We start from the raw sequence: 24997 nt of genomic DNA, 5'->3' as shown, positions 1-24997 counted from the left end.
CAAAACAAATGAGTTAATTCTCAGTCCTGTAGGGAAGGTCAGATCTGAACAGCCTAGAATGTGTGTTGACAAAGGGTCATTAAATCTAGGACTTCTAAATCTAAATCTCAAGGCTTGTTACTTTTAACCTGTAACACAGGGCTCTGATTCTGAGCAGCTGTGACATATGCATGATCCTCGTATCTGATTTTCACTGCTAAGTGCTGATGGAGTACTTAGTTCCCATTATTAAAGCCTACAAAGTATTATAAACATCTGCTTTGGTTAATCTTGAATTTGTTCCTAGTTGTGTGATGGCTGCTGCAATATCTTCCTGAGCAACCTTACTGTTCAAGTTTAGGTTGTATTTTCTATGGTTTGGCTTATTCAGCAGACAATACTGCTTGAGAATTTTCTGCGCCCTCTGTTTGCTGAAGCACAAAGGGTTGAATCAGACATTTGTGAAATGGTTATTTTAAGGAAAAATGAAAATTTATTGCCTCCAAAAAACCCATGCTGTCTTGTGGGTTTTTTTGTGTGTGTATAACAGCAGTCTTCACTTGATGTAATCACTGGGGTTGTTGAATTGGCCATACCTGAGCTGGCATGCTAACTCTGGTGGGGTTTGTAAAATGATACTCATGGAGGAGGAGAGCAAGGACCTTTGAATTGGTTTGACAGTCTGAAGGAAAGCTGCAAACTTCTTTCTACATTTCCTACCTTGTTTTATTTCTTAAAATGTCTTTCAACATGAGGTGTGTGTCTGTTGGGCAGTGGCAGTGCCAGTGGACAACCACAGAAGCTTACTTGCTTTATCACAGAATCATGAAGGTTGGAAAAGACCTTTAAGATCATCAAGTCCAACCCTCAACCCAACATCGCCATGCCCATTAAACCATGTCCCAAAGTGCCACGTCTACACGTTTTTTGAACACCTCCAGTGATGGCGACTCCACCACATCCCTGGGCAGCCTGTTCTAATGTTTGACCACTCTCTTAGTAAAGAAAGTTTTCCTAATATCTAATCTAAACCTCCCTTGGTGCAACTTGAGGCCATTTCCTCTCGTTCTATCGCTTGTTACTTGGGAGAAGAGACCAACACCCACCTCACAACACCCTTTTCAGGTAGTTGTAGAAAGCGATAAGGTCTCCCCTCAGCCTCCTCTTCTCCAGACTGAACAAGCCCACTTCCCTCAGCCACCCCTCATAAGACATGTGCTCCAGACCCCTCACCAACTTCGTTGCCCTCCTCTGGACACACTCCAGCACCTCAGCATCCTTCTTGTAGTGAAGGGCCCAAAACTGAACACAGTATTCAAGGTGTGGCCTCACCAGTGCCAAGTACAGGGGCACAATCACTTCCCTACTCCTGCTGGCCACACTATTCCTGATACAGGCCAGGACACTGTTGGCCTTCTTGGCCACCTGGGCACACTGCTGGCTCATGTTCAGCCAGCTGTCAACCAGCACCCCCAGGTCCTTTTCTTCCAGGCAGCTCTCCTGCCACTCCTCCCCAAGCCTGGAGCGTTGCATGGGGTTGTTATGGCTGAAGTGCAGGACCCTGCACTTGGTCTTATTAAACCTCATACAGTTGACCTCAGCCTGTCAGACAATTGATCCAGCTTGTCCAGATCCCTCTGCAGAGCCCTCCTGCCCTCCAGCAGATCAACACTCCCACCCAACTTGGTGTCATCTGCAAACTTACTGAGGGAGCACTCGATCCACTCATCCAGATCATCAATAAAGATATTGAACAAGACTGGCCCCAGAACTGAGCCCTGGGGAGCACCGCTTGTGACCGGCCACCAGCTGGATTTAACTCTATTCACCACGACTCTCTGAGCTTGGCCATCCAGCCAGTTCTTTACCCAGCGAAGAGTACACCTGTCTAAGCCACGAGCTGCCAGTTTTTCCAGGAGAATGCTGTGGGAGATGCTGCCAAAGGCTTTAGTAAAGTCCAGGTAGCCTTTCCCTCATCCACTAGGTGGGTCACCTGGTCATAGGAGGAAATCAGGTTGGTCAAGCAGGACCTGCCTTTCATGAACCCATGCTGGTTGGGCCTGATCTTTTGGTTGTCCTGCACACGCCCTGTGAGCGCCCTCCAGATGAACCTCTCCATAATCTTCCTGGGTACCGAGGTCAGTCTTATGACCTATTGTATGGTCACTCTTCTATGGAGCAGTTTTCTCCTTTTGGAATAGCAGAGGCTTTGGGGGAAGGAAATAAGATGCAAATTAGAAAACAGCAATAAAAAATGATTAATGAGTACAAAGCATAAAGCTATTAATCATCGCAGAATGGCCAGTAGTTTAGAGGTTCGATCAAGTGTAATCAGGTTCTGATCAGCATTAGGGAAGTGTGTGCCATAGCCCAGCCTAACCATCGCTTCAGGTTGTTTATGGCAAATTATCCAAAATCTCTAAGTAATGACTGTCATTGACCTAAAGTATATTTGGCAATGAAGGAAGGAAAGGATTGCATGACTGAGCATGACAAGTGGGGTGTTCAAAAATGGATTTAGAAGGGACAGCTATCAAGATTAGAAAGCTTTCGTTTCAGAGTCAAAAAGCCTCAGACATGCCTACTTGTTAATCCAGAGTTTCCTCAGTGTAATAGCAAAACCATGAACCAGACCTATAGCTGTTCTTACATAAACTCATAACTGTGTTCATAGAAGCACTTAAATAAAACTGCAGTGGTGTTTACGGCTGATTCACCAGGACATTGGTCCCACACAACAGTATGTTGTGTACTTAAGATTAAGCATATTGGCTTTCTGTGTTGAAATCATTTGGATTTGTATGCTGAAGCATGATCTGTACAAGCTGCAGTAGACCGAGGCTTTGAATATTTTGATTTAAATGACTGAATGGTGAAATGTTAAGAGTCTAGCATCTGATCTTACCTCCTTTGGAATAGTGGGAGGAGGGGGATTACTGAATAAAAACTTGTGACTTGCAAATACTGGAGAAGAAAAACGTCAAACATGGTATGGGTAAAGATTATGCTTTTTAGCAACTCTTACTTTCACTTGTGGCTACTCAGTTAAAATGCAGAAGATGCCCTGGTTTTGAGTGAAACATGATTATTCCTCTGTACTCGGCACTGTGAGGCTGCACCTCGAATACTATGTTCAGTTTTGGGCCCCTCACTACAAGAAATACATTGAGGTGCTGGAGTGCGTCCAGAGAAGGGCAACGAAGCTGGTGAGGGGTCTGGAGAACAAGTCTTACGAGGAGTGGCTGAGAGAACTGGCGTTGTTCAGTCTGAAGAAAAGGAGGCTAAGGGGAGACCTTACCGCTCTCTACAGCTACCTGAAAGGGGGTTGTGGTGAGATGGGTGTTGGTCTCTTCTCCCAAGTAACAAGCGATAGAACGAGAGGAAATGGCCTCAAGTTGTGCCAGGGGAGGTTTAGATTGGATTTTAGGAAAACTTTCTTTACTAAGAGAGTGGAACAGGCTGCCCAGGGAGGTGGTGGAGTCACCATCGCTGGAAGTATTTAAAAAACATGTAGATGTGGCACTTCGGGACATGGTTTAGTGGGCATGGTGATGTTGGGTTGAGGGTTGGACTTGATGATCTTAAAGGTCTTTTCCAACTTTAATGATTCTGTGATTCTATGATTTTATGATTATTGCTGCCTTGAAAGCTAGAGATTAGCTTATATCCTCTGTGTGTCTATTTAGTAATTAATTTAAAGTATAAAATTATTTTGAACCTTTTAGTTAATTATTTGAAACACTGTAATGAGGATAAACGTATAAGTAACACAGTTTTTTTCTTAGAATGTAAGAAATGTACTCAACCATAAAATTGGTTACGAGTCATATCCAGTATCTTGATAACTGTAATTTCTGGGAACTGAAAGCTTTTGATACGTTGTGTGGCCAAATAACTGCAAATGGTCTCATGCATGAGAAGCTTGAAATTCCTTGGGAAGTGTTATTTACTCTAATTTTCAGATGGATGCTTCTGATGGCGACAGCCTTTCCATAAATATTTCATTGGTCTGTTTTGCTTATTTGTTGCTTTTCTTGCTCATAGATATGACTAAAGGACATAAATTGTTCAAAGACCATTTGCTTCATTTGAGAGCAAAGCTGCCTGTTCAGAGATGGAAGGAAAAAGTGACTGACTTTTATTTTCCCCCCAGCTGGAACTGCATGGGGAAGTGGTGGAAATGTATATACTTCCTTAATAACCCCATTGAACTTACTCCCCTGTTAGCCCTTTTTTTTTCCTTCAAGTTCTGTGATTCCTCATATCCTGAGTCCTGAAGACCAAGGCTTCTTTGCCCTGTACACATTTAATCTTCTTAAGTAGTTTGGGAGTCATGTTATTCTTATCTTTTTAATTTCTACACAATTTCTTAAGGGAACAGAAGGCACAACAGGATGGCTTTGATTGTCTCGGTGCCAGTGTGTGTTGCACTGGTTTCGCAGGTGAAGGCGGGAATGTATCTTTGGTCTTGCAGCTTTGGCTCTGGGACTGAAGAGGTGGTGGAAGCTGGGATTCTCTTTGATTAGAGGACTTGATGGGTGCAGTTTATTGCTGCACAGATACAGTGTGGAAATCATGGCATATACGATGTGTTGGTCTGGCTGGACTGGCACCATTCTCTTTGCCATGAATGGGTGGCTTTGGTTTAACTCAAAACATGTTTCTATTTTTTTCATGAAAAATTAAGAAGTAGTATAAGCTAAAATAATATTTTTTTCCATGTAACCTGTTGAATGTGTACTTAAACAGAGTTTTGTTTGTTGAATTGTGTTTAAAATTATAAGCATGCAAACGAACATGCTTAGATTGCATGCCTTGACAAATTATTGGCTGTCATTCGAGTGTACTGTTTTCCCAAACATTGAGTTAAACTGCATCAGCACACTGAAATAGATAAAATGCATTGGCTTGAGCTAAATATTTAAGGGCAGTTGTGAGATCTGTGGGTAAGAGAGCAACCAACACCTTACTTGCACACTTGAATTACTGTTGTTCAGTATGTTTGCTGGACCCCTGTCCTCCATTAGGTCAGTAAAAATGTGCACACATAACTGACACATGTTAATCCAGTGTTTCTTATGGAGAGAGGAAGGAAGAAATCTGGGCTTAACTTTAGGTAGAGGTAGTTAAGTCAGAGTTTAAGTCATGACTGGGTCTACCTGTAAACAGCAGAGGGTGGGAGGTATCTCACAAGCTTATGGAGAGAGTGTTCAACAGTTCATTCTGCACCTTTTGATCCCCTGACTTTTGAGTTGCTGCACTGTGTCTTAAAATGGGTTGAATGTAGTGAGATTTCTATTATTTTTCCCATTCCTAAAATAAATCATGTTTTTTGAAAGAGGAAGAGGACCTCTGCAATGAACTGTATATGAGCCAGCAATATGCCCTCGCTGCAAAGAAAGCCAACAGCATCTTAGGCTTCATTAGAAGGAGTGTCGCCCTCTACGCAGTGCTGGTGAGGCCATGCCTAGAGTACTATGTCCAGTTCTGAGTACCTCAGCACAAGAGAGGTGTGGACATGCTGGTGTGAGCCTAGCAGAGGGCCACAAAGATGATTAAGAGATTGGACCATCCACCATAAAAGGGGGGACTGATTGAGTTGGGATTGTTTACCCTGGAAAAGAGAAGGCTCAGGGGATCTTATCAATGTGTATAAATATGTGATGTGAAGGAGTAAAGATGATGGAGCCAGACTCTTCTCAGTGGTATCCAGTGAAAGGACTAGAGGTAATAGGCACAAACTGAAATAGAGGAAGTTCCACGTAAAAGAAAGAAAATATTCTCTACTGAGAGAGTGATGAATCACTGGAACAGGTTGCCCAGAGAGGTTGTGGAGTCTCCAACCTTAGAGATACTCAGAACCTGACTGGATGGAGTCCTGAGTAACCTTCTCTAGTTGACCCTGCTTTGAGTGGTGGAGTTGCAGTAGACAGTCTCCAGAGGTCCCTTCCAACCTGAGGAATTCAATGTTTATGTGAAAAAGCAGCCTTTATGTGAAAAAGCAGCCTTTTTGGTGTAGGGCTCATGACCTCATGAGGTCCTTTCCTTACCTTTTTTCATGTGACTTCCTTAACCACCCTAGAGTAGTGGAATAATGCTGAGTTGCTTGTGAAGTGCTTTCAATATGAAACAATTTCTTTATACATAATATTTCTTCATCTCTCCCCAGAAATGTCTGGGGAAAAAAAAGTTATATTGCATCGTCTCTTGCACCTTATCTAGTGACCATGAGGAGCAGATATGAGGGCTCTTTTTATGTTCTTATAGTTGTTTTTCTGTTTTCTGTAGGATTTTTGCATGTGAATGTGCTGGACATTCTTTTAGAGGGGAAGGTGCATAACACACAAAGCACGTGCAACTCCTTTTTTTCACCAGGAAATCCTACCTGCACTGGTAGGTTTCTTTTTCTCAATGTATCAGAGGTATTTGCAGTAATACTGCATTCCAAGTTGAAAGTTTTCTTCCTAATCCTTCCCCTTCCCACCCCCCCCACCCCACCCCCCTGTAGTGTTGCAAGTATGTCCTTACTGTTGCCCGCCTTCTCTAGCTTAATGTGTTTGGAAATTTGCTTGAGTCCCTCTCTCCGAGGAGTCTTCAGCTTCCCAGTGTCATGTAACCTGACTTTTTAACAGGCTGTTGAATCTGTATTGAATGTGTGCTTGTTCACCATTGAGAAATCACTAAGATATTTTACTCCTTTCCATATAGGTGTGCAGGGAAAGATGCGCTCTTTCCTTGCAAACAGTTCATTGCGATATTTGCTCATCCATCAGTTGACAGGCTATTATGTTTTTTCTCTTTGTTCTCAGTTGCCAAATAGCATATTATATATATTTAATGTATATATTTTAAAAGAATAAACCTGTCAGAATAAAAGATGTTGTAGGAAAACTGTCGTGGAGAAGGGTGGTTGTTGGGGTTTTTGTTTGCTTTGCTTTAAATACATGTCTTTGAATACAGTGTGATAAGTTGTGATGGCTATCTGCCCTGGCATATTTTTGAGTTGGGTGTAAGGTTTTTTTGTCAAGAACATCCAGGTCTCAAAGTTCAGTGCTTGAAAAAGAAAAGAGGTAATTTGAGTAAGTAAGTTGCAGCCTAATGCTATGCAAGGTTCTTTTGCTATGCCATTCTTTTCCCTTCTGTAAACATTTTTTGCTATTTCCTTTTGTAGTTGAGTTTTTGTAACTTTAAAGGTGGCATGGGGGAAGTAAGTTTTAAATGTGCAACAATCTAAACTTCATAGCAATTTCCTGTAAATTCCTGTTTTGTGCCCTGGGCTTTTATAGGTTTGAGAACATTGTTGAAATTGGAGAAGTTTGTACTGATTTACATCATCTGTACAACTGGTCTCTTTTGTGTAAGCAGGTTATGTAAGGTTTGGCAACCATACTGCATTTTGAGAGGTGGAAAAAAGAGTTTGGGCAGTGTTGGCTGCTTTTCATTATGTCCATGATACCTTCCACCTCAGATAGCTGATCAGCTGCTCTTTGAGGGCATGGCTGTGATTTCTAATCTTTGAGAAATGACAAGAGAGATGAAGCACCAGGAAATTAGAAATGACCTGCAGCTTTAAAACTGAGGGGAAATACGGTCTTCATCCTGTTTTTGCTACTGCACCTGGAATTTTAAAATGAGTTAAGCAGAAAAAAAAAAACCAAACAACAAAAAACCCACAAAAAAACAAACACTGGGGTGCAGTTTAGCAACTTTAAAATCTGTTTACTTTTGCAAGGTGGCTTTCAGTCCCATTCTTCTGATAGTACTGGAGTACCATTTAAACCCTGATTCAATGTGGTAATTCAGTATGTGCCAAAACCCAGGGACTTGCTGACTGCAATTGAACTGCATTTGTTTAATTGCCTTCTGACTAGAAAGCTTGGTAGCAAAGCTTGCAGCTACTGTGCTTACTAATGGAGCAGTAACTGGATTTTATGAACTCTGTTGAGTCTGGTACTTCTGGCTACTAGATGATGGACTGTTAGTGGTTGTGTGTTCAAAAAGAAGTACACATTTACATCTCCCTGATGAGACTTTGACTTTTGCTCTGCTTTGTTCCTGCTGGTTTCTTTGGTGTAGCAAAGCGCAATTCCATTTAGGGACAGAATTGCGCAATTGTTGCAAAATTATTATTGGATGTTAATCTTTTGTTGCTTCTCCCTCCCCTTCCTTTTTGCCTTGAAAGTCTGGAGTTAAAAGGTTAAAACTCAGTAAGGGAGAACATACTTACGCATCTGTGAAGAACTAAATGAAGTAACGCAAGAGTTTGTTCAGTGCTTCTCTAGTGCTGTAGTTGGGTTTTATTAAAAGTATTGATTTGTGTTACCTGCTTAGCTATCACAAAATGTGAATTTTGCTCACAATGGTGCTTTTTTTTTAAATTAGCTCTTTAGGAATTGATGTTTTAATTTTCTTTTATAGACTCAGTGCTGTTACACTTTTATTGACCTGTTGCAATCCAGGTGGGATACAAAACTCCCGGGATGCCAAAACTCAGTCCTAAAAATGTTGATTGATCCAATGTGTACTAAGATATCAAACACTGGTTTTGATATTTTTAGCTCCTTACAGTTGTTATGGTATACCCTGGCCCAAGGATATTTAAAACTGTGTGATTTAAATTTAAAAACACTACCATCAACAACAAAATCAACCAAACAAAAAACTACCCAAATATGTGCATTAGGCTCTTCATTATTATTAACTGTATCCCTTTTCAACAGGCTTCCAAAACAGTGTTTAATAGCACAGGTGATATTGGACTGAGATTCTACTGAATTTTCCTGAAACCTTATCTGGGCTAAATATCCAATTTTTTTATAGTGAAAACAATCGGGGTTGTTAATGTGCTGGACACCACCAAAAAAGGTTATATTTGAAAAACAAAATCACTCCTGAACCATCAGCTGTTGCAGAAACATTGATGATGACTGTTGAGCATGTTTCGGCGGGGGGGAGGGGGAAAGCACCAATGTGTCAATTGCCACTCCAGGCTCCTGAATTAGGTAATCCTAACATGTTTAAACTTTTCTTAATTAAGGTTGATTTAAATCAGTTCCTCATATACAAATTGTTACGGTGTGCAGACTGATTTTTTTCTCTGAGAAGCCACTTAGAGCTTTTAGCCATGTTCTCCCCCTGCCCATAAAGTCCCAACCAAAAATATCTGCTCTTTGTGTAAGAATTGATCCTGTGTCCTGGGGACATTTGGAAGATGCAAAGCGTAAGACATAGTGGCTACTACTGGACATTGCTAAAATACTTACTTTGTCTACTGTTTTTCCTGTATGGCTCTTTCTTTGATGAACCTGGCAAAAGCAAGCAGATTTCAGTAGTTTTGACAGAAGACTCATTTTCTTAAACAGATCCATGGGTTATTTCAAAGGTAGGTGTAAAGCCTTTGTCTTTCTCTTGGTAACTAATCACATCAAGGGAGCTTTCCTCCACCCCCCAAATTTTTATCTTGTGGTGTTACTGTTCCAGTTAAGTTTGCAGTGCTGCTTTAGCTAAGCTTGTGTCATTCTTTCCATAATAACTGTGGAATTTTTTTTTCTCTAAGGTTTATAACTTGTCCCCAGAATTTCTGTCTTCAGCTCAATCTCAGTGTAGGGTCTTAGCCAGGACACTGTTTGTACTTAATTTGGTTTGAACTAGCTTTGTCACTCAAAATAGAGGAAGGTAAAAAAAAAAAAAAAAAAAAAAAAAAAAGGAAAGCTTGACATTTTGTGCATTTTGAAAATCCCACACGGACATGCATTTAAAACATAACATTTTATGGCCTATTAGAGTCTGATGTCCAATGCTGTATTGTGCCTTGTGTTGACCAAAAAAATGTCAAAACAGCCTAGATGTTACAGTGGGAGAAGAGGGATGGACTGCTCTAGCTAATTGTAGAGTCCAAGGCCCTAAGTTGTGAGTGACTTTTCTAGGGGGAGTTGGACAGTAATGCCTCTTCTCTCTGGGAAAGTTTCATAGGTGGCTTCAGCTGTGTGGCCGCTGCCTTTATTTGTTCCTTCTGTTTAAGCACCACTGCTGTGGGACCATTGGACAGACTGATCATTGGCTAAGGTAACTGAAAGTTTTGTTTGTTTTTTTTTTCTCTTGCAGGGTGCTGATGTCAGCACCAGGGGTAGGAACCACGGAAGGTACTGCTCCATTTGGCTGTGGCATGGTTTTACATAGGTTTATGTAGATCAGAGACTCCCACTCCTGCTCCAGCAACAGCTAGTCTCTCCTTACAGTGATACCCAAACTCCCAGTTCAGGGTCTTGATGTGTTGAGAACCCCAAACCAGAGCTGATTTTGTACAATTCATGGCAATTCAGCACCTGCTGCCTGCCGAAAGGGTGGAAACCTGTTGGAAAAGGGGAGGAGGTTAAGTGGAGACAAGAATAGCTTTTGGCATTCCATTGTTTGGCGTTCTTTCCTGTAATGGACCACGGGGGTGCTTTGTAGCATGAGGGGAATGAAACCATTACTTCAGTAGGTGCTTGATTACTGCAGAGACTATACAGTCTGAAAAGTTCAGCGGGAAGATCAGCTTTTTATGATACTTACGGGATTGCAGAGACACCCGACAATCAGGATGAGGTTGTGACAGCGTAATATGTTGTGTTAAAAAAGTCCACAGGGAGAGAAGTGCTTTGAAAGAACGCTGCCTGCATTCAGATTGTTCTACATGTGGTCTAAATGCATCTTCATCCTGCTAGCCTTCCTTTGCGGTACAGATACTTTGCTAATACCGTGTAGTTTTAGACCTTTGAATGACACAGGCATTGATGAGGATTGAGCTTGGTACCTGTTAACGAGCTAAAATGTAGGGATGTCATTTCCTATGGCAAATTAATGTGTGAAGTTGAAAGTACTACTTTTGTCCAGCAGTCTCTGTGTGGTCAAGGATAAACACATATCACCTATGAAATGAGGCAACAGGTTTTGGGGGAGGGGAGGAGGCTGTTGAGCTGGAGCTCCTTTAATATCATACAAAAGCCATGAGGGCTCTTTGGCTTACAGACTTTTCCTTTTCTTCATCTGAATGCATTGAGCTTCAGGTCAGGCTGCAATTTTAATGGGAGGCTTGAGGGGAGGAATTTTGTTCAAGAGTAATTTTGGGGATATTTTTTCATCCATTTTGTTTTAACCTTCCTTTTAAGGTTTAATTGGACTTAGCTAGTTTTGCCGCCTTTGTTTTTGCTTTTAAATAACTGTCATGGGATTTCTGATTTTGGTTAAGCTCCCTTTTAGTCTGCATTTGTACATTTTGGTGTATGAATAAATGTGGGACTGTCATAGCCATATGATATAGCCCAAAGTCACCTTTAATAGCCAGGTTTTTCTTAATTCAGCGGTCCATCTTTTGTCCATCTTCATTCCCAAAGGGGTGGCTCAAGGTGTCCTTTGAATACTTCAAGCTAGTGCAGGTGAGCTGGATTAGAGAACTGATTTGACCTGACCAAAAACGAGTATTTGGCCAGATCAGTTTCACAGTCTTATACACCAGCTGGTTCATAGACAGTTTCTTTTATGTCTGCTTTTCTCCGGCCTCTGTTGTTTGTCAATAGCTGCTTCCTCTCATAGTTTGAGCTGCCACAAATTACAGCCTGACTTGTTAAGGAAAACCAAAATGGGTGGCAATTTACATTCATAGGTTGTCCTGTGAACTGGGTCAGCTCAGCTACTGCTGTTGCTTCTTCAGGAGCAGTCAGTCTATCCTGGCTGCTGGAGCTGAGATGATTCAGGGAAGGCATCTGGGGACATGAGTCTGCTGCAGCCACTCTGAGGTGAGCTGTCTCAGAAGCCTGAGGATTCATCTGTGTGGAAGCTTTACCATTTCAACTAGAAAACTCCTTGTTTTACTCTTGCACACTCAAGTGTCTGTGTGTTGTGGTACACGTGAGTAATTTCTATCTGTCTTTCTGTCTATATTTTTATCTATATTCCCCTCATCAGTGGGATAAACATGATAATGATGATATATACTGCTATGATCAGAATGGTCTAAATAGGTGCTGTGACTGCGCTGGAACTGGAGGTATGGCTGAATTGGGGTGCATTATGTACATGGAGATCAGAGCATTTTAAGCCGAAGTGAGTTGTGAGGGACATGTGCTGGGGGTAACTATAGAGATGCCTGTTTCCCCTTGACTGAAATGATGGCCCTGGCTGCATGTGAAGCAGCTACAGAGAGCTACTGCAGTTTACAGGAGCATCTTTTGTGGCAAAGGGGAGAACATGCTGCTGAGGAACATGACAGCAATTTGAAATGTAGTCCCCACTTCATTCCCAAAGTGCACAGTATTCACTTTAATAAAAGAAACATTGTGTGTATTCACAATGCACACTCGTTTACTTCCTTTATGGTTCCTAGCGTGGTTGCATAGTCAGTGCTGTCTTCTTCAGGGGATCGGAGCGTCTGGGATAACGCAGGTTATGAAAAGTCTGGCTAAGCATGGGCTCTGCAAGGCTGAATAGATGCCTGTACCATACTTTTCTGGAGCTCCAGTGGTAGCAGGACTTAGCTTAGATGTAGCTCGGTGCGCTTACCCAGCTGGTGCCCATCCAGCACTGCTGTTGATCTAATATAGCATGATGAACCTGGAGTGCTGCAGAGTCCAGTGCACAGACACCTAATTTTCTTTGAGGGCTCACTCAGGTCAAAGGCTGCCATGCCAGAAGTGGCTGTATTGGCATTGGGAAAGCAGTATCATTTCTCTGACTGGCCTGAAGTAGCTGTGCAAGGGGTCGGCTGTGTTGTGTTTGTACCCCTGGCATGCCGAATTTGCAACCTGGATATATTACGCTCGGTAATGTTTACCAGCTGGGAACTGTCGTCTTCTGAGCAGACAGTTTTTCTCCTAACTGTACAGTCTGAACTTCTGATGCAGACGTTGTGTGAGTTGCCACATTTTGATCTGGTCCTTTCTGATTGATAAATACTGTTAATGTCTCTATCCAAGGCTGTTTAAATTGCTCATACATGGAGTGTCAGGGAAACTGGGACATGGACGGGAGGGGAAAAAAAGCATCCAAAAATTTAATCTAATGTCATTCTATGTCTGCATGGATTCATGATTTATTTATTGACAGAAAAAATTTTCAGGGCCCTTGATTTTATTCTTTCCTGTGTACAGACTTGCAAAAGGAAGTCAGCTATGTTGCCTGCTTGGATAGGTAATTAGTTGTTTCAGAATGTGATTCAGGATATTAACTTGTAATTACTGGCTGTGCAAGAATCATACTCGGTTGTAAATGCTTATGACAATCAGGTGCTGCTCAACATTGAAAGAGAAAGGTAATCCATTATGCAGAGGTAATGCTTCTAAGAGATGCTCTCATGAAGAACTTTTTCTGCACCCTCTGGAACTGTGGTTTGATTTATGTTAATAAGTATGTTAATAAGTTAATAAAGTACGTTAATAAGTTAATAAGTACATTCAAGTTTTGGAGATATATATTTGTGTATATATACCACTCTGTGTATATACACTTAGGAGCTTTGCAAAGAGTTGCTATCCCTTCTGTTCCTAAAGCTAACCAGCATGTATTGTGATTTAATTTGTGTGCATCCCTGCTTTATTTTTCAGATACATGTATTGGACTGACTGGGGTGAAACACCCAGAATAGAACGGGCAGGAATGGACAGCAGCACGCGAAAAATAATTGTCGATTCAGATATTTATTGGCCAAATGGACTCACGATAGATCTTGATGAGCAGAAACTTTACTGGGCTGATGCAAAACTGAGTTTTATTCATAGGGCAAATCTGGATGGTTCCTTTAGGTAAGTTTCCTTTAGTCAATAATATGATGTAAGTTATTTCTCACCTCCTGCATTCATTTTGAACTGAGGCCTTTTTTTTTTCAGTAATCTAGAATAATGCCCACACCTTATTGTTCTTTTTAAATGCAATTGTTAATAGCCTTGCAAGAAGTAAAATAGGCTTATAAAACTCATCCTATAAAACTTGTATCAGCTATAAACTGTTTATAGCCTTCTTGTATAGCAAGATTTTTCATATTTTAGGCTCATATTTGTCTTGAAAATAGTTGGAGGTGCTTATCCGTGGCCCTAGGCAACCTGACATTTAACTAGTGACTGGGATTTTACAATATTGTTACTGTATTTTTTTTTTTTTTTTGCAACAGGAAACATACATTGACACACTTGTGCTTGGCCCTATCCAGCTTATTTCAGACTGCGAACGAGCAGGAAGCAGATTTTCTTAAAGCTCAATAGAAAGCACAGTATGAAAGTTTTGGTTGGTGGCTTCTGTCCAGGTGTGCTGTTGAGTTTTGGCTTTTGTAGACACAGAGAGGTGACTATTCAGACAGGTCAGACCTAGATGTTTGAGATTGCACCTTCAATTCTGTGCAGTGTTCAATGGGCAGGTTGTGTTGGTCTTGAAGGGTGAGTGTCATCTGCCAGTGAAACCTCCTGCCGAGGAGGCAAGTCTCTGCATTCTGGCTTTGATCTTCAGATAGTTTAAAATGACATTTTCATTTTCATGATTTCATAACATTTTAAATGTCTGTGTTAGGAAATAATTTTACTTTGGTAGAAAGTTGGAGGAGTTTTATTTTAGTCGTATCTGTGTAATATGCCTCCCCCCAATAAACTGCTGTATTTTCCATGGTGTTTTTCAATTTTTTTACCAAGGTGCATTCTGTGCCTGATTTTCACAATCATAAAAGAGGAATAACAATATTGACGTCCTTTATAAAACACTCTTAAGTTCCTTTGGGAGCACTGTGTGAGAGCTAGATAATGGTGGCATTGTAGTAAGTGACAAGTAACTGACTGACAGTCAGGAGTATAGGCAAGGGAAAAGGCCTTTATGGAAGGGAGTGGCAGCTGAAAGGTTGGGTGGATGTTCAGAGACAGAAAATGCTCTCTCAAAATTCAAAATCTAAGAGGCGTTTTCATACAATACAACATGAATATATTTCTTTGGTTTGGGGGTGAGTTACAGAGGGTCAGGTTTCCAGGCTGATTCTGCAGTTATCATGCACATACAAATTGTATAAACTTCACTTGCATGTATGTGTAAAAAAGTTGTAATAGGTAAGGAAAATATATTTTGCTCACTTTAAGGTAGAGACAGGCCACCTGAAAGGGAGTAAGCCTTTGAATACACTAATTCCAGCAATCCGTCCAAATTACTTTGTGATAGATTAGTGCATGTCCACCACCTCCCAAGCAGTTCTCTGTTGAACCATAATGAAACCATATTTTAGGAAAAATTAATGTATTTTGCATTTAAAAAAAACTAGCTTAGTGGTGTACACTATATATACACTGTATACTGTGTATACAACTGCGGGACTGAGTAAATGCACACTTGATGTGAGGGTATTCCTATGCAGGATGCATTCTCGAAATTCCTAACTGCATGTGGACTTTCAGGCATTGTCCAGTATAATAGCTTGATTGTCCTTTAGTTGTGTATATTTTACATTGTTACCACATGATAAAACTTCTGTCTTAAAATGTTAAACATATGTATTAAACATGAATATTGCTCTTAATTTTAACTCTTTTAAAATTATTTTTTTATTTATTCTTTTTTCCCTTCCACTGTTGAAACAGAAGTCTGTGAAGCTGGAACTCTTAGGGTCTGGTGTCAAGGTAGACTTCAATAATGGTTCAAACTAGATGATAACTTCAGACGTTGCTTCTGTTCCGTAAACACAGAGCAAAATAAGTTTTGCCCAGACTTGTCAATAAAGAAATCTTACAGTGTTTCAAATACTTCTATCCCTCCCCTCCCAGAATCACTGCAGAATTCAAATAAAAAGGAAATTTGCATTCTGCATGGTGGATTAATGTTACTGGACCAATCTGCCTGTTAAATCTTAGCAAGCTTCAGTTTGCAAGCACATCGGCTGGAACTGTTTCAAGGGATGTAATTACAGGAGAAGGGGAGACTTGGTATCTAAGAATGATGGAAATAGGGGCAATATGTAGCGGAAAACAGCTGCTACAATACTAGAATACAGCCACTGCTGTTACTAATAAAGAAGCAACAGCAAAGGTGAGAGTGGATAGAGAAAGTGAAATCAGTATTTCTATGTATTCAGTTGTCTCTTATGGTGAGAGAAGGAGTGATAATTTGAAGGACAGAAATTTTAGAGCAGTTTCAGTTTTATCTCTAGAACAGATAGCTTTCCTGCTACAAGAAGGGACTGAGTGCAATCGAGGTCTTGGGCAAAGATGTTATATATTGCATAGGGGGACAAAAAAAATAATGCTTTAATTGGAGTAGCACTCTTTGGACCTGTGTTTCCTCCACAAGGCAATTGTGTTTCAGTATTTGCACAGACCTCTTAAGGAACTTCACTGTGGCCTTTCAGAAGTCAGTGTGGAGCTGAATGAGATAACATGTCTCTATGAAACCCAGTATATTTGTGTCCTTTTGCTATGAAGGGGCAAATTCTTATTTGAATTTTATCACCAGGACAATCTTTTGGTCCAGTGAATTTGTTAAAAAAAGACAATTCCTGTATGAGTTTTTACAAAGCCAGCTCTTTTCCTGTATGGTAACAAGTGGAAGCAATGCATTTTTAATCATTGCACTTTCTTTCGTCTAGGCAAAAAGTTGTTGAAGGTAGTCTTACTCATCCCTTTGCACTGACGTTGTCTGGGGACACTTTATATTGGACGGACTGGCAAACGCGCTCCATTCATGCCTGTAACAAAAGGACAGGAGAGAAAAGGAGAGAAATATTGTCTGCCCTGTATTCACCGATGGACATCCAGGTCTTAAGTCCAGATCGGCAGCCATACTGTATGTTTTACTTTTCCCTGAAACTTTTTGCATGACTGTTACTTATTGATCAGGAAAAACATGAATCATAAAAATGGTTAGTGTGAAGTTGTAAGGTTTTGAACGCTTGTCAGGGGATTGGTTGCTAGAGGTGTAAGTACCTGAATCCTGTACCTTTAAAAATTCCAGCCTGAATTGATATGAGCTCGCTCATCATCCCAGTTGGTAACAAAATCCAAAATCCAGTGCAGTACTTTGGTGACATCTTTTCATTTGGAATAGCTAAATGAGAATGATAAAGACTCACCTGGCATCTTTTTAACACCATTATTTTAAAGACAACTGAAACAAATGCTTATCATTACTTTTTTTTTAAATAAGTAGAATTACCGCCAAATATGTAATGTTTGTGTTGTACTTACAAGTGCAGTTTGTTGCAGTTCAGATTTGATCATGTTTATCTTCAATATGTAACAAATAGTTTATGAATGTTTCAGTATGGAACGAATTTCGTTCTCAGCTTTTATATGAGATATATACATGCTTCTACTTGTTCCTTATGTGTGATGCTACTTCAAAGGAAGGCGGGTGTAGAGAATTGAGAACTGAATGAGGCTGTGTATATTTTCTATATGCATATGATTCCATGTGGCAGTTGGTCTAGGTTTTGTTAGGATTGTGAGAATGGGACTTAAAAGCAATGGTGTGGAAATGTATATAATTGATATAATAATAAATAATTCCCATATAGCTGTGGGAAGAATCATCTCTTGCCAAGGGGCGATGCCCTTATCATTTGGATTGGCTTCTTTATTTATGCCAACTGTAAAGTCTGCTTCCCTAAAGATAACATTTATTATTCCAGTAAAGTTTATAGGATGTCAGGCTTGAAAGTAAGCAAAAGGAATTTGAAGATCATCTTGATGACGGAACATAGGCAAGTTTTCCTTGAGGTTGTCGGGTATGCACAGCACCCTAGTTTATCTCCCAGCTCCAGATAAGAGTTTGTCTATGCTGAATTCTTGTCATTGCTTTTAGCTCTGGGGATGTCCCAGCCCTGGGTTATAGTATTTCTGGGTCAGTCACAAAGAAAATATGGTGCATAGGGAAATAGTGTATGCTGAAAATAGCTCAGATGCCGTTGACGTCATTAAGATCAGGCTTGGATTCCTTCCTCTCCCTTTTTTCATCTTTGTGACTGTCGGTGGTAGTAACACAAGCCAAATTAGCTGTAAGTGTTGTGGTTTTGTATTAGAGCAGTTCAGATACTTATTCAAATTGTGATTGATTTTGGAGACATCTTGCACAACTTGCAATATTTTTCTTTTTTTGCAATAGCTGGCAATATTCTCCATAATTATTTATGGTTACAGTTTCATCTCTTGCTGCCATTTTTTTTCCATGTAAATGAGACAGATGAGTGCAGTTGTTGTGTGTCTGCCCCTGTCCTGTCCTGTTCCCTGCCCCCAGCTGGTTTTTTTAATGTTTTCAAAATTGCTGACTTTACATGTTGCCCTCTTTACATGTTGGTGATTCGGGGATATGTCTTGCTGTGAAAGTTTTGCAGTAGGAACGTACAACATTATTATTGTTGTTATTATTATAGTTGTTATTATTGTTATTATTATATTATATATGATTATAAAGTGTCACCTCACTAAATGGCATCCAGGATGCTGCTTAAGTCTGAGATGTTCTTCACTCATTCAGTTTGTTCTGTGACTTTACATTTGTAGGACAGTGGTGCTTTGTGTACAGATTTTAATTTTTCTGTTTTTAAGAGTGTCTTATTATGGGTGTTTAAAGTCTGAGCGCCTGATTTCCTTTTGATAGTCTTTGAGTATGGGAAGTGCAAAACATAGTGTTAAAGGGCTGTGGTAGTCAGTTCTCACCATTGACTGACCATGTAGGGAACTCTGGATCTCTAAATTTGATCTTCTGATGTGCTCTGTTAGATGCTGGTGATTATCTTGCTCAGCACAAGAGCTTCTAGCAGGCAGTTGTCGCAGTGCTTAAGGTTGTAGTGACTTTTTAAAGTTACTGGACTTTTCTACAGCTGTGGTGGGAATTAGTGTGTAATTCATAATCCTCTAATACAAAGTGTTGGGTTTCGGGTTTTTTTGTACAGCAACACTACTGTAATGTAGGAATTGTACATATTGTTATGTTTTCCCTTCTTTGACAGAACTGGTCACCCCCCACCATCACCACCATCCAAGCCCTGTTTTCTGTTTTCATGATGCTTGGCAGACCCCAAGCAGACCCTACACCTGACAAAGCAACTGATGTCCAAAGCTCTTAGCTGTGTTCATCTTTAGAAATATTGAAAGAGCTGCACAGTGAGAATGTGCTGAGCTGTCAGCTCTTTCAAAATCAGCTTTTGCATGCATCTGAGTTTAGGTGCCCCTAGAAGTAAGATGCTGGGGAGGGGGGATCAAACACTTTGTTTTGTGGTGCCTCTGTTTTCTAGCTCTAAAGCTTGTGCCAGTCATTTGGGATCTATAATTTCTTCCTCAGGGAGAAAAGAGGGCTTTAGGTGTTCTAGAAAAATGAAAATAAATCTGTTTGGTTTCTTGAAGTTCATACTCCATGTGAAGACAACAACGGTGGTTGCTCCCATCTGTGCCTGCTGTCTCCAAGAGACCCCTTCTACAGCTGTGCCTGTCCCACCGGCGTGCAGCTAGAAGACGATGGCAGGACATGCAAATCAGGTAGGAGCTTGGCTTTTCTACAGTGACAGTCTTGACTTGCTTTGGGTTTGCTGCTTAAAAGTTGAGCCTTGAAGAAGTGAGTTGAGAGAAACTGCCTGACACACTGAAATGTCACTCTTGTCCTGATGAAGACTGCAGAAATGTTGTACACAAATCTCGTGCCCAGCTTCCAAATATGATGATTTTTATGAACAAGAGTAATCCCTTGCATTAGAAATCAGTGAATTTTGACTGTATTTTGTGTTGCCAGTTCTCTGTAGGAATGGAGTAGTATGTGGAGCCCAGTGCAGAAAAATTTTATTAGAAGTAAGCTATTGTAGGAAATCTTTCCATTTGGACAATAGACCAGGGACAGACTTCTCCTCCCTCCCACTCATTGTCCAGTAGTGGTCAATGATGCAGTAGTGGTGGCCGAGTTGTTACTTTCCTGTTGCATCTCAAAGTTAGCAGTACGCTTGAGATGTGTTCTGCAGACAGATGTGCTGAAAATTTGTTCAAGGTCACGTCCACATGCCCAGTACTATTTTAGAGATAACCCAGTGAGTTGCCCCTACTTCAGTTAGTTTTATAACGAAATAATATGTACAGAAAAATTCAAAATTAACATTTAAACTACACATACTTTTTTTCTGTTTCTGAAGATTAATCATCTCTCTGTTTCCTTTTGAGCTGCTCTATGGGAAGGTTTGATGATAAAATTGCACTGGCATTTTTTTCTTCCTGGGTCTAGTTTGTGGTTTTTGGACATTGTAAAAAGTGAGGCAAGGCTTTGTGTGAAGAGGCTTATAAAGTTTGCTGCTTGAGACAATTGAGCTAGAGAAAATAATGTTCTAGGTGGCTGTTCCATGTCACTGAGAAATAGGAGAGGCTTATGTATTACCAGTAGAAAGCTGTTTACAGAATAATATCTAGAGTATATTCTTTAATGGAGAAGTACAGATGCATATTTCGTATCCATAAATTGAATGAGTCTAGTGGAATACTTTGAAAGCTGGGTTTTATCACTGATCAGGAAGCCTCTTTTAAAAATGCATCTTACAAAAATGAGGCAATTAACACTGATACGGTGGTAAGACGCTAGGAGGCAAGGTTTTGGAGAATGTTCTGCCAACAGACTAAGACACTCTGCTGCTTGACTCTGATGCATTTTCAATGAGTCTAGTCAAAGTGTATAGTCATTTTCTGATGTGGTTTGATTCCTCTGAGTACTAAAGCAAGCATAATAGATTCCTTTCATTTGTGAACTTGAAGCAGAATTTGAACACTGAACATCCAGGGTTTAAGGGCCAGCTTTATTAGCTCATCCTGCTGCAATTGAAAGGCTTATAAGGTAGTTCTTGCAGCTGCTGAAAGACCTTTCCCTTTCCTCCTTCCAGCTTTGGAAAGTTTCCCTTTCGCAGCTTCTAAAAAAACATTGCTGAATGCTCAGGACAACCTTTTTAGACGTTCATATTGACCTCATGTTTCTGGCAGTGGGAATGAAGGTCAGCCTGCTTTTGGCGTTTTGGCAGATAGCACAAGCAGGAGTGACTGCTTATACTGTGCTTTCACCTTTCCATTGTCAGACCAGACAGTCTGTCAAGGGTGTTTTGTCAAAGGAGGGCAAAAAAGTGGGATGGGAACAGGAAATTGGGTTTTGCATAATAATGTGGTCTTTTGGTTCAGTTTTATGGATTATTTCTTTCCCAAGCTCCACATCTTTTGTTGTCCTGTCTGCCTTCTGCCCACATCCATGTGCTTCTCTTTCCCCTCTTATTAATTAACTCCTTGGTTGCAATGAACTGACTTTTTGTTCTCTGCAGGATTTCTTTGTAGTAAAGTTGTATCGGGAACTACGGCTGCAAAAGTGTTGACCACCTCTCCATTTTTGTTCCCTATTGGCTTGGGCAAAAGTGCAAGAGTATGAAGTCACTTCAGCATATCAGCTGCTTTGATGTTAGGCTTTTAAGTGAATTACACAAATGCTACTGGCAATTTGTGTTCAAGAAGAAAAAGCATTCTGTTCTCAAAAATCTGTGTCCATGTGGAGAGTTTACTGGTGTAAATATAACTATATAATATATTGTATATCTCTGTCAGAAAGTGTTCTTATATGGAAAAGCCCTGAGGCTCTTAGGTGATTTCAGCTCTCTTGGAGATTGAAAAATACATATATTGGTAATTTTCAGGTATGAGAGCTCTGTAGCTCTTTATAAAGAGTGTGGAATAGTAATGGGCCTAGGTAATTAAGAAAATATGAATTCAAGAACAGGCTGTGCCACTGTTTGCTTTGCTGTGGGTTATGTCTATATGCATTGAAACTCTGAAGTTCTGGATTTTCACACTTTTTCTACACATATACTGTTCATATGCTGAAGCCATGAGTATTGTGTCTGTGTTAAAAGAATAGTTCTTTATTCTGTAGTTTTGGCTTTCGGCATTGATTCATTCTTGCTTTCTCTCTGGTTCTAAAATACTGCTCTGAATAAATAAATAAAAAATCTCTATAGTAGGTATCCATAACTAATAATGGATATTAAATATATGGATAGATTGCAACTGGCATCAAGTATAAGTTATTTTCTGGGAATGTGGACTTGTTTTGTGCAGGTAAATGTTGTTGCTTACCTCCAGATGTTGTGATATTAAGTCTGTTTTCCTCTGTTGTCTGTGAAAATGCTCTGGACTTGCTTGAAGTTCCCATATCAACAAGCAGAGGGTCGTAAGTATAGAAAGTAAATCAGCTGCACCTGACCATGTACTCTTAGCAAAGTGAACACTCCAGCTATGATCTTTGGAATTAAGAAGTTGAGTTGGACCACTACTGTCTTGGTGGATGTGTCCAAATACAAGATTTTAGGTAGGTATCTGAACCCAATCTTGCCTGTGTAGAAGATATGAAGTCACAGTTTGTAACGCCCATCAGAGCCTGATGGCTCTAGTCTGAAGCGCCTGTGGAAGGTGGCCTAGTCAGTAGTAACTCTTAGTACCTCGTAACTTCCAGGAATGACTGAAATCTGAAATGTCATGTTTCAAAACAGTTCTTAGACCAGGTGGCTTTCTTGATTTGTGGGGATTTTTTTGGTGTTTTTTAATTTGGTTTTTTTTTGGTTTGAAAGTCTCCTCTAAGCCTGCTTGAGCAATGGCATGAATGTTTGAGAAAAGAACAAAGGTTTGGTTGCAGTCATTTAAAAAGGATGTGTAATTCTACCTAATTAGCTCTTTATTCATGCAGTCATAAAATTGTAAGCCTGCTTTAGTTAATCTTCAGTTTCTTGCTACAGATGCTTTCTGATGCAAAGTCTTAAGACCAAAGTAAAAATTATGTGTGTTCTATGCATATTTTCAGGGAAGCAAAGTTTGGTTTCATCAACAATGTACAAGCAAATAGGCTAGTTTAGAAAGCAGAGCAAAAGTGTGGAAATTTAAAAGCTTGGGGACCTTTTTTCAGTCATTTTGCTGACTTAGGGCTATCCTGAGGTATTTCTTTCTTTGTTTAAGGATCACATTTATCTTCTTTATGAATAGAATTATTTTGATTCATGACTGTCTTGTTTGTCTGTGAGGGCTCCTTTCAGGAAGCTGTTCCTTCTCCTTCTGTCCTGAGGTCCCCTTCCTAAGATTTAGTCAGTTCTGTTGTTGGGTTAGTAGTAATTTGAACTGTTGTGAGAAAGACAAATGTATTAATAGCTAGGATCATGTCTCAAACAGCAAACCATTGGAACATTTCTTACCTTGCAGGGCAGTCTTCAGGTTGCATGTCATCTCCTTTGAGCAGCTTCACCTTCCTCATGCTTCTCATTCTTGCTTTCCTGACAGCGCACAGTGAATGACATGAATTTATCTGTTTCTGACTACAGGTCTGGTGCACCTTTTGTATAATTTGCACCACTTAATGTGAATATTTGCAGGCAAAATGGAGTCAGGATCTTTCCATCCTGTTCTGCTTTCATGGAGCAGGTTTGCTTTGCTGTTAGGCAAAGGTGCAGTGTCAAAATGTTGGATGACTCCCCCTGCTTTTTCCTTCCCTCTTTGACTTGACCATGTTGTTCACTTTAATAACATTCAAGCAAGTCTACAGGTTTGTTTTACATCTTGTCAGCTAAATGTGATTAAACCCTGATCCCGGTCTCTTGTACAACAGCTATCTGTATTCACCCTTCCAAGATGGAGCTGGCTTCTGTAAACAGCGTTCAGCAACTTGTTTCTCTTATGTTTCTGGAAAACATATAAATTCTTTCTGCTGTATTTGGTGTTGCTGACATACAGCTATTGCTGCAGGCCTTCTAAAAGAATGTCAAAAGCCTTATCTTTTTTCATAGAAGTGGATGTACTTCCCTGTAAGTGGTCACTCTGACTTCCTAGATATCCTCTGCCTATTAGTGTTGCATTCCCAAAGGATCTTATTCTCATTGCACATCATTTTCTGATATCATGGTACAAAGTAAGTCAATTGTATATGAAATAAAATTAATTTGACAGAATTTTAAAACCTGTCATCCATGGCTGATACCACAAAACATTTTGAGTGGAACTCAAATACTTCCCACCTCACCCTTCCAGGTTTTTACTAGCTTGGCTCTGTGGCTATGGAGCTGTAATAAGTAGGATAAACTAGGACTTCAGCTAATGTTCTTTTTTATTGGATATTTTTTAACTTCAGCAAGGACACTCAGTGCTACACAATGTCAGAATTAGTCCAGATCCATGCAGCTTCTGGAAGCTGCATACCCCAAGGTTTAAAAAAAACGTTTTCCAGTTTTGTTTTTGTTTCTCATTAGACATGTAACGCTTTGCTGCAGTATATGAATAAAATATTTCAGTAAAAGCTACAGAATTCTACTCTACTTGTTATGCAACTTCATTGCAGCAATTTCACTTGGCCTGGGCATCATAAGGTTTTGGTCCATTTTACTAAAATTGCTGTACTGGTTTTGGTTGAGATGGAGTTTATTTTCTTCATAGCAGGTCATATGATGCTATGTTGTGAATTTGTGACCAAAACAGTGGTGAGAACACAGGGATTTTTTTAGCTAGTGCTGAATAGTGCTTGCACAGTGTCAAAAGGCTTCTCTATTTCTCACTCTGCCCTGCCAGCAAGTAGGCAGGGGGTGCATAAGAAGTTGGGAGCTGGAGTTGACCTCTCTGGTTATTTTTTGATGCTCTTTAAAAACCCTAAAGTGTTTGTTGTTATTTTGTTTTAAATTCTTTACATCAGCTGGAACAAAGGATGGTCAGCTTTATCGTCTTGGGGTAAATTGGCTTAAGTTAGGGTATGAATGTTTAAAAAAATATATATATACACTTAATGTGTGCTATAAATGCTCATGTGCAGGAACTTTTAGTATTTGTATGTCACAGGTTACCTGTGAATGGCCTGCCGATGTAGCTGGCAGGTTTCACATTGAAAGAGGTACCTGAATTCTCAATTACGTTGATGGCTTCTTTAGCCCAGCAAATCTACCCTTAGAGAAGAGAGGGTTTACACTTTTTGAGATGTGGAAATTAAACTCTTACCGTACGTCAGTGTCAGCATTTGTTAAAGCCAGCCTAAAAAGCCACTGCCA

The 24997-nt window shown here is 40.2% G+C and overlaps 1 protein-coding gene across 4 annotated transcripts in view; it reads left to right on the top strand.

Annotated features, from left to right (window-relative positions):
- Nucleotides 1-24997, top strand: part of LRP5 (LDL receptor related protein 5) — a gene marked incomplete at its 3' end in the record, with an annotated part of 207127 nt that overhangs the window by 87548 nt on the left and 94582 nt on the right. For all 4 annotated transcript variants that reach the window (XM_082000557.1, XM_082000559.1, XM_082000558.1 and 1 more), the window contains 3 exons: nucleotides 13560-13757; nucleotides 16565-16761; nucleotides 19320-19451. In XM_082000557.1, coding sequence (XP_081856683.1) covers nucleotides 13560-13757; nucleotides 16565-16761; nucleotides 19320-19451 — 527 coding nt within the window. Of the gene's footprint in view, nucleotides 1-13559; nucleotides 13758-16564; nucleotides 16762-19319; nucleotides 19452-24997 lie in introns of those variants that run through there.

The sequence above is a fragment of the Phaethon aethereus genome (genome assembly GCF_964289735.1).
Source record: "Phaethon aethereus genome assembly, chromosome: 5".
In the NCBI taxonomy this organism is placed as follows: domain Eukaryota; kingdom Metazoa; phylum Chordata; class Aves; order Phaethontiformes; family Phaethontidae; genus Phaethon; species Phaethon aethereus.
This window is presented reverse-complemented; position numbering and strand designations above follow the sequence as displayed.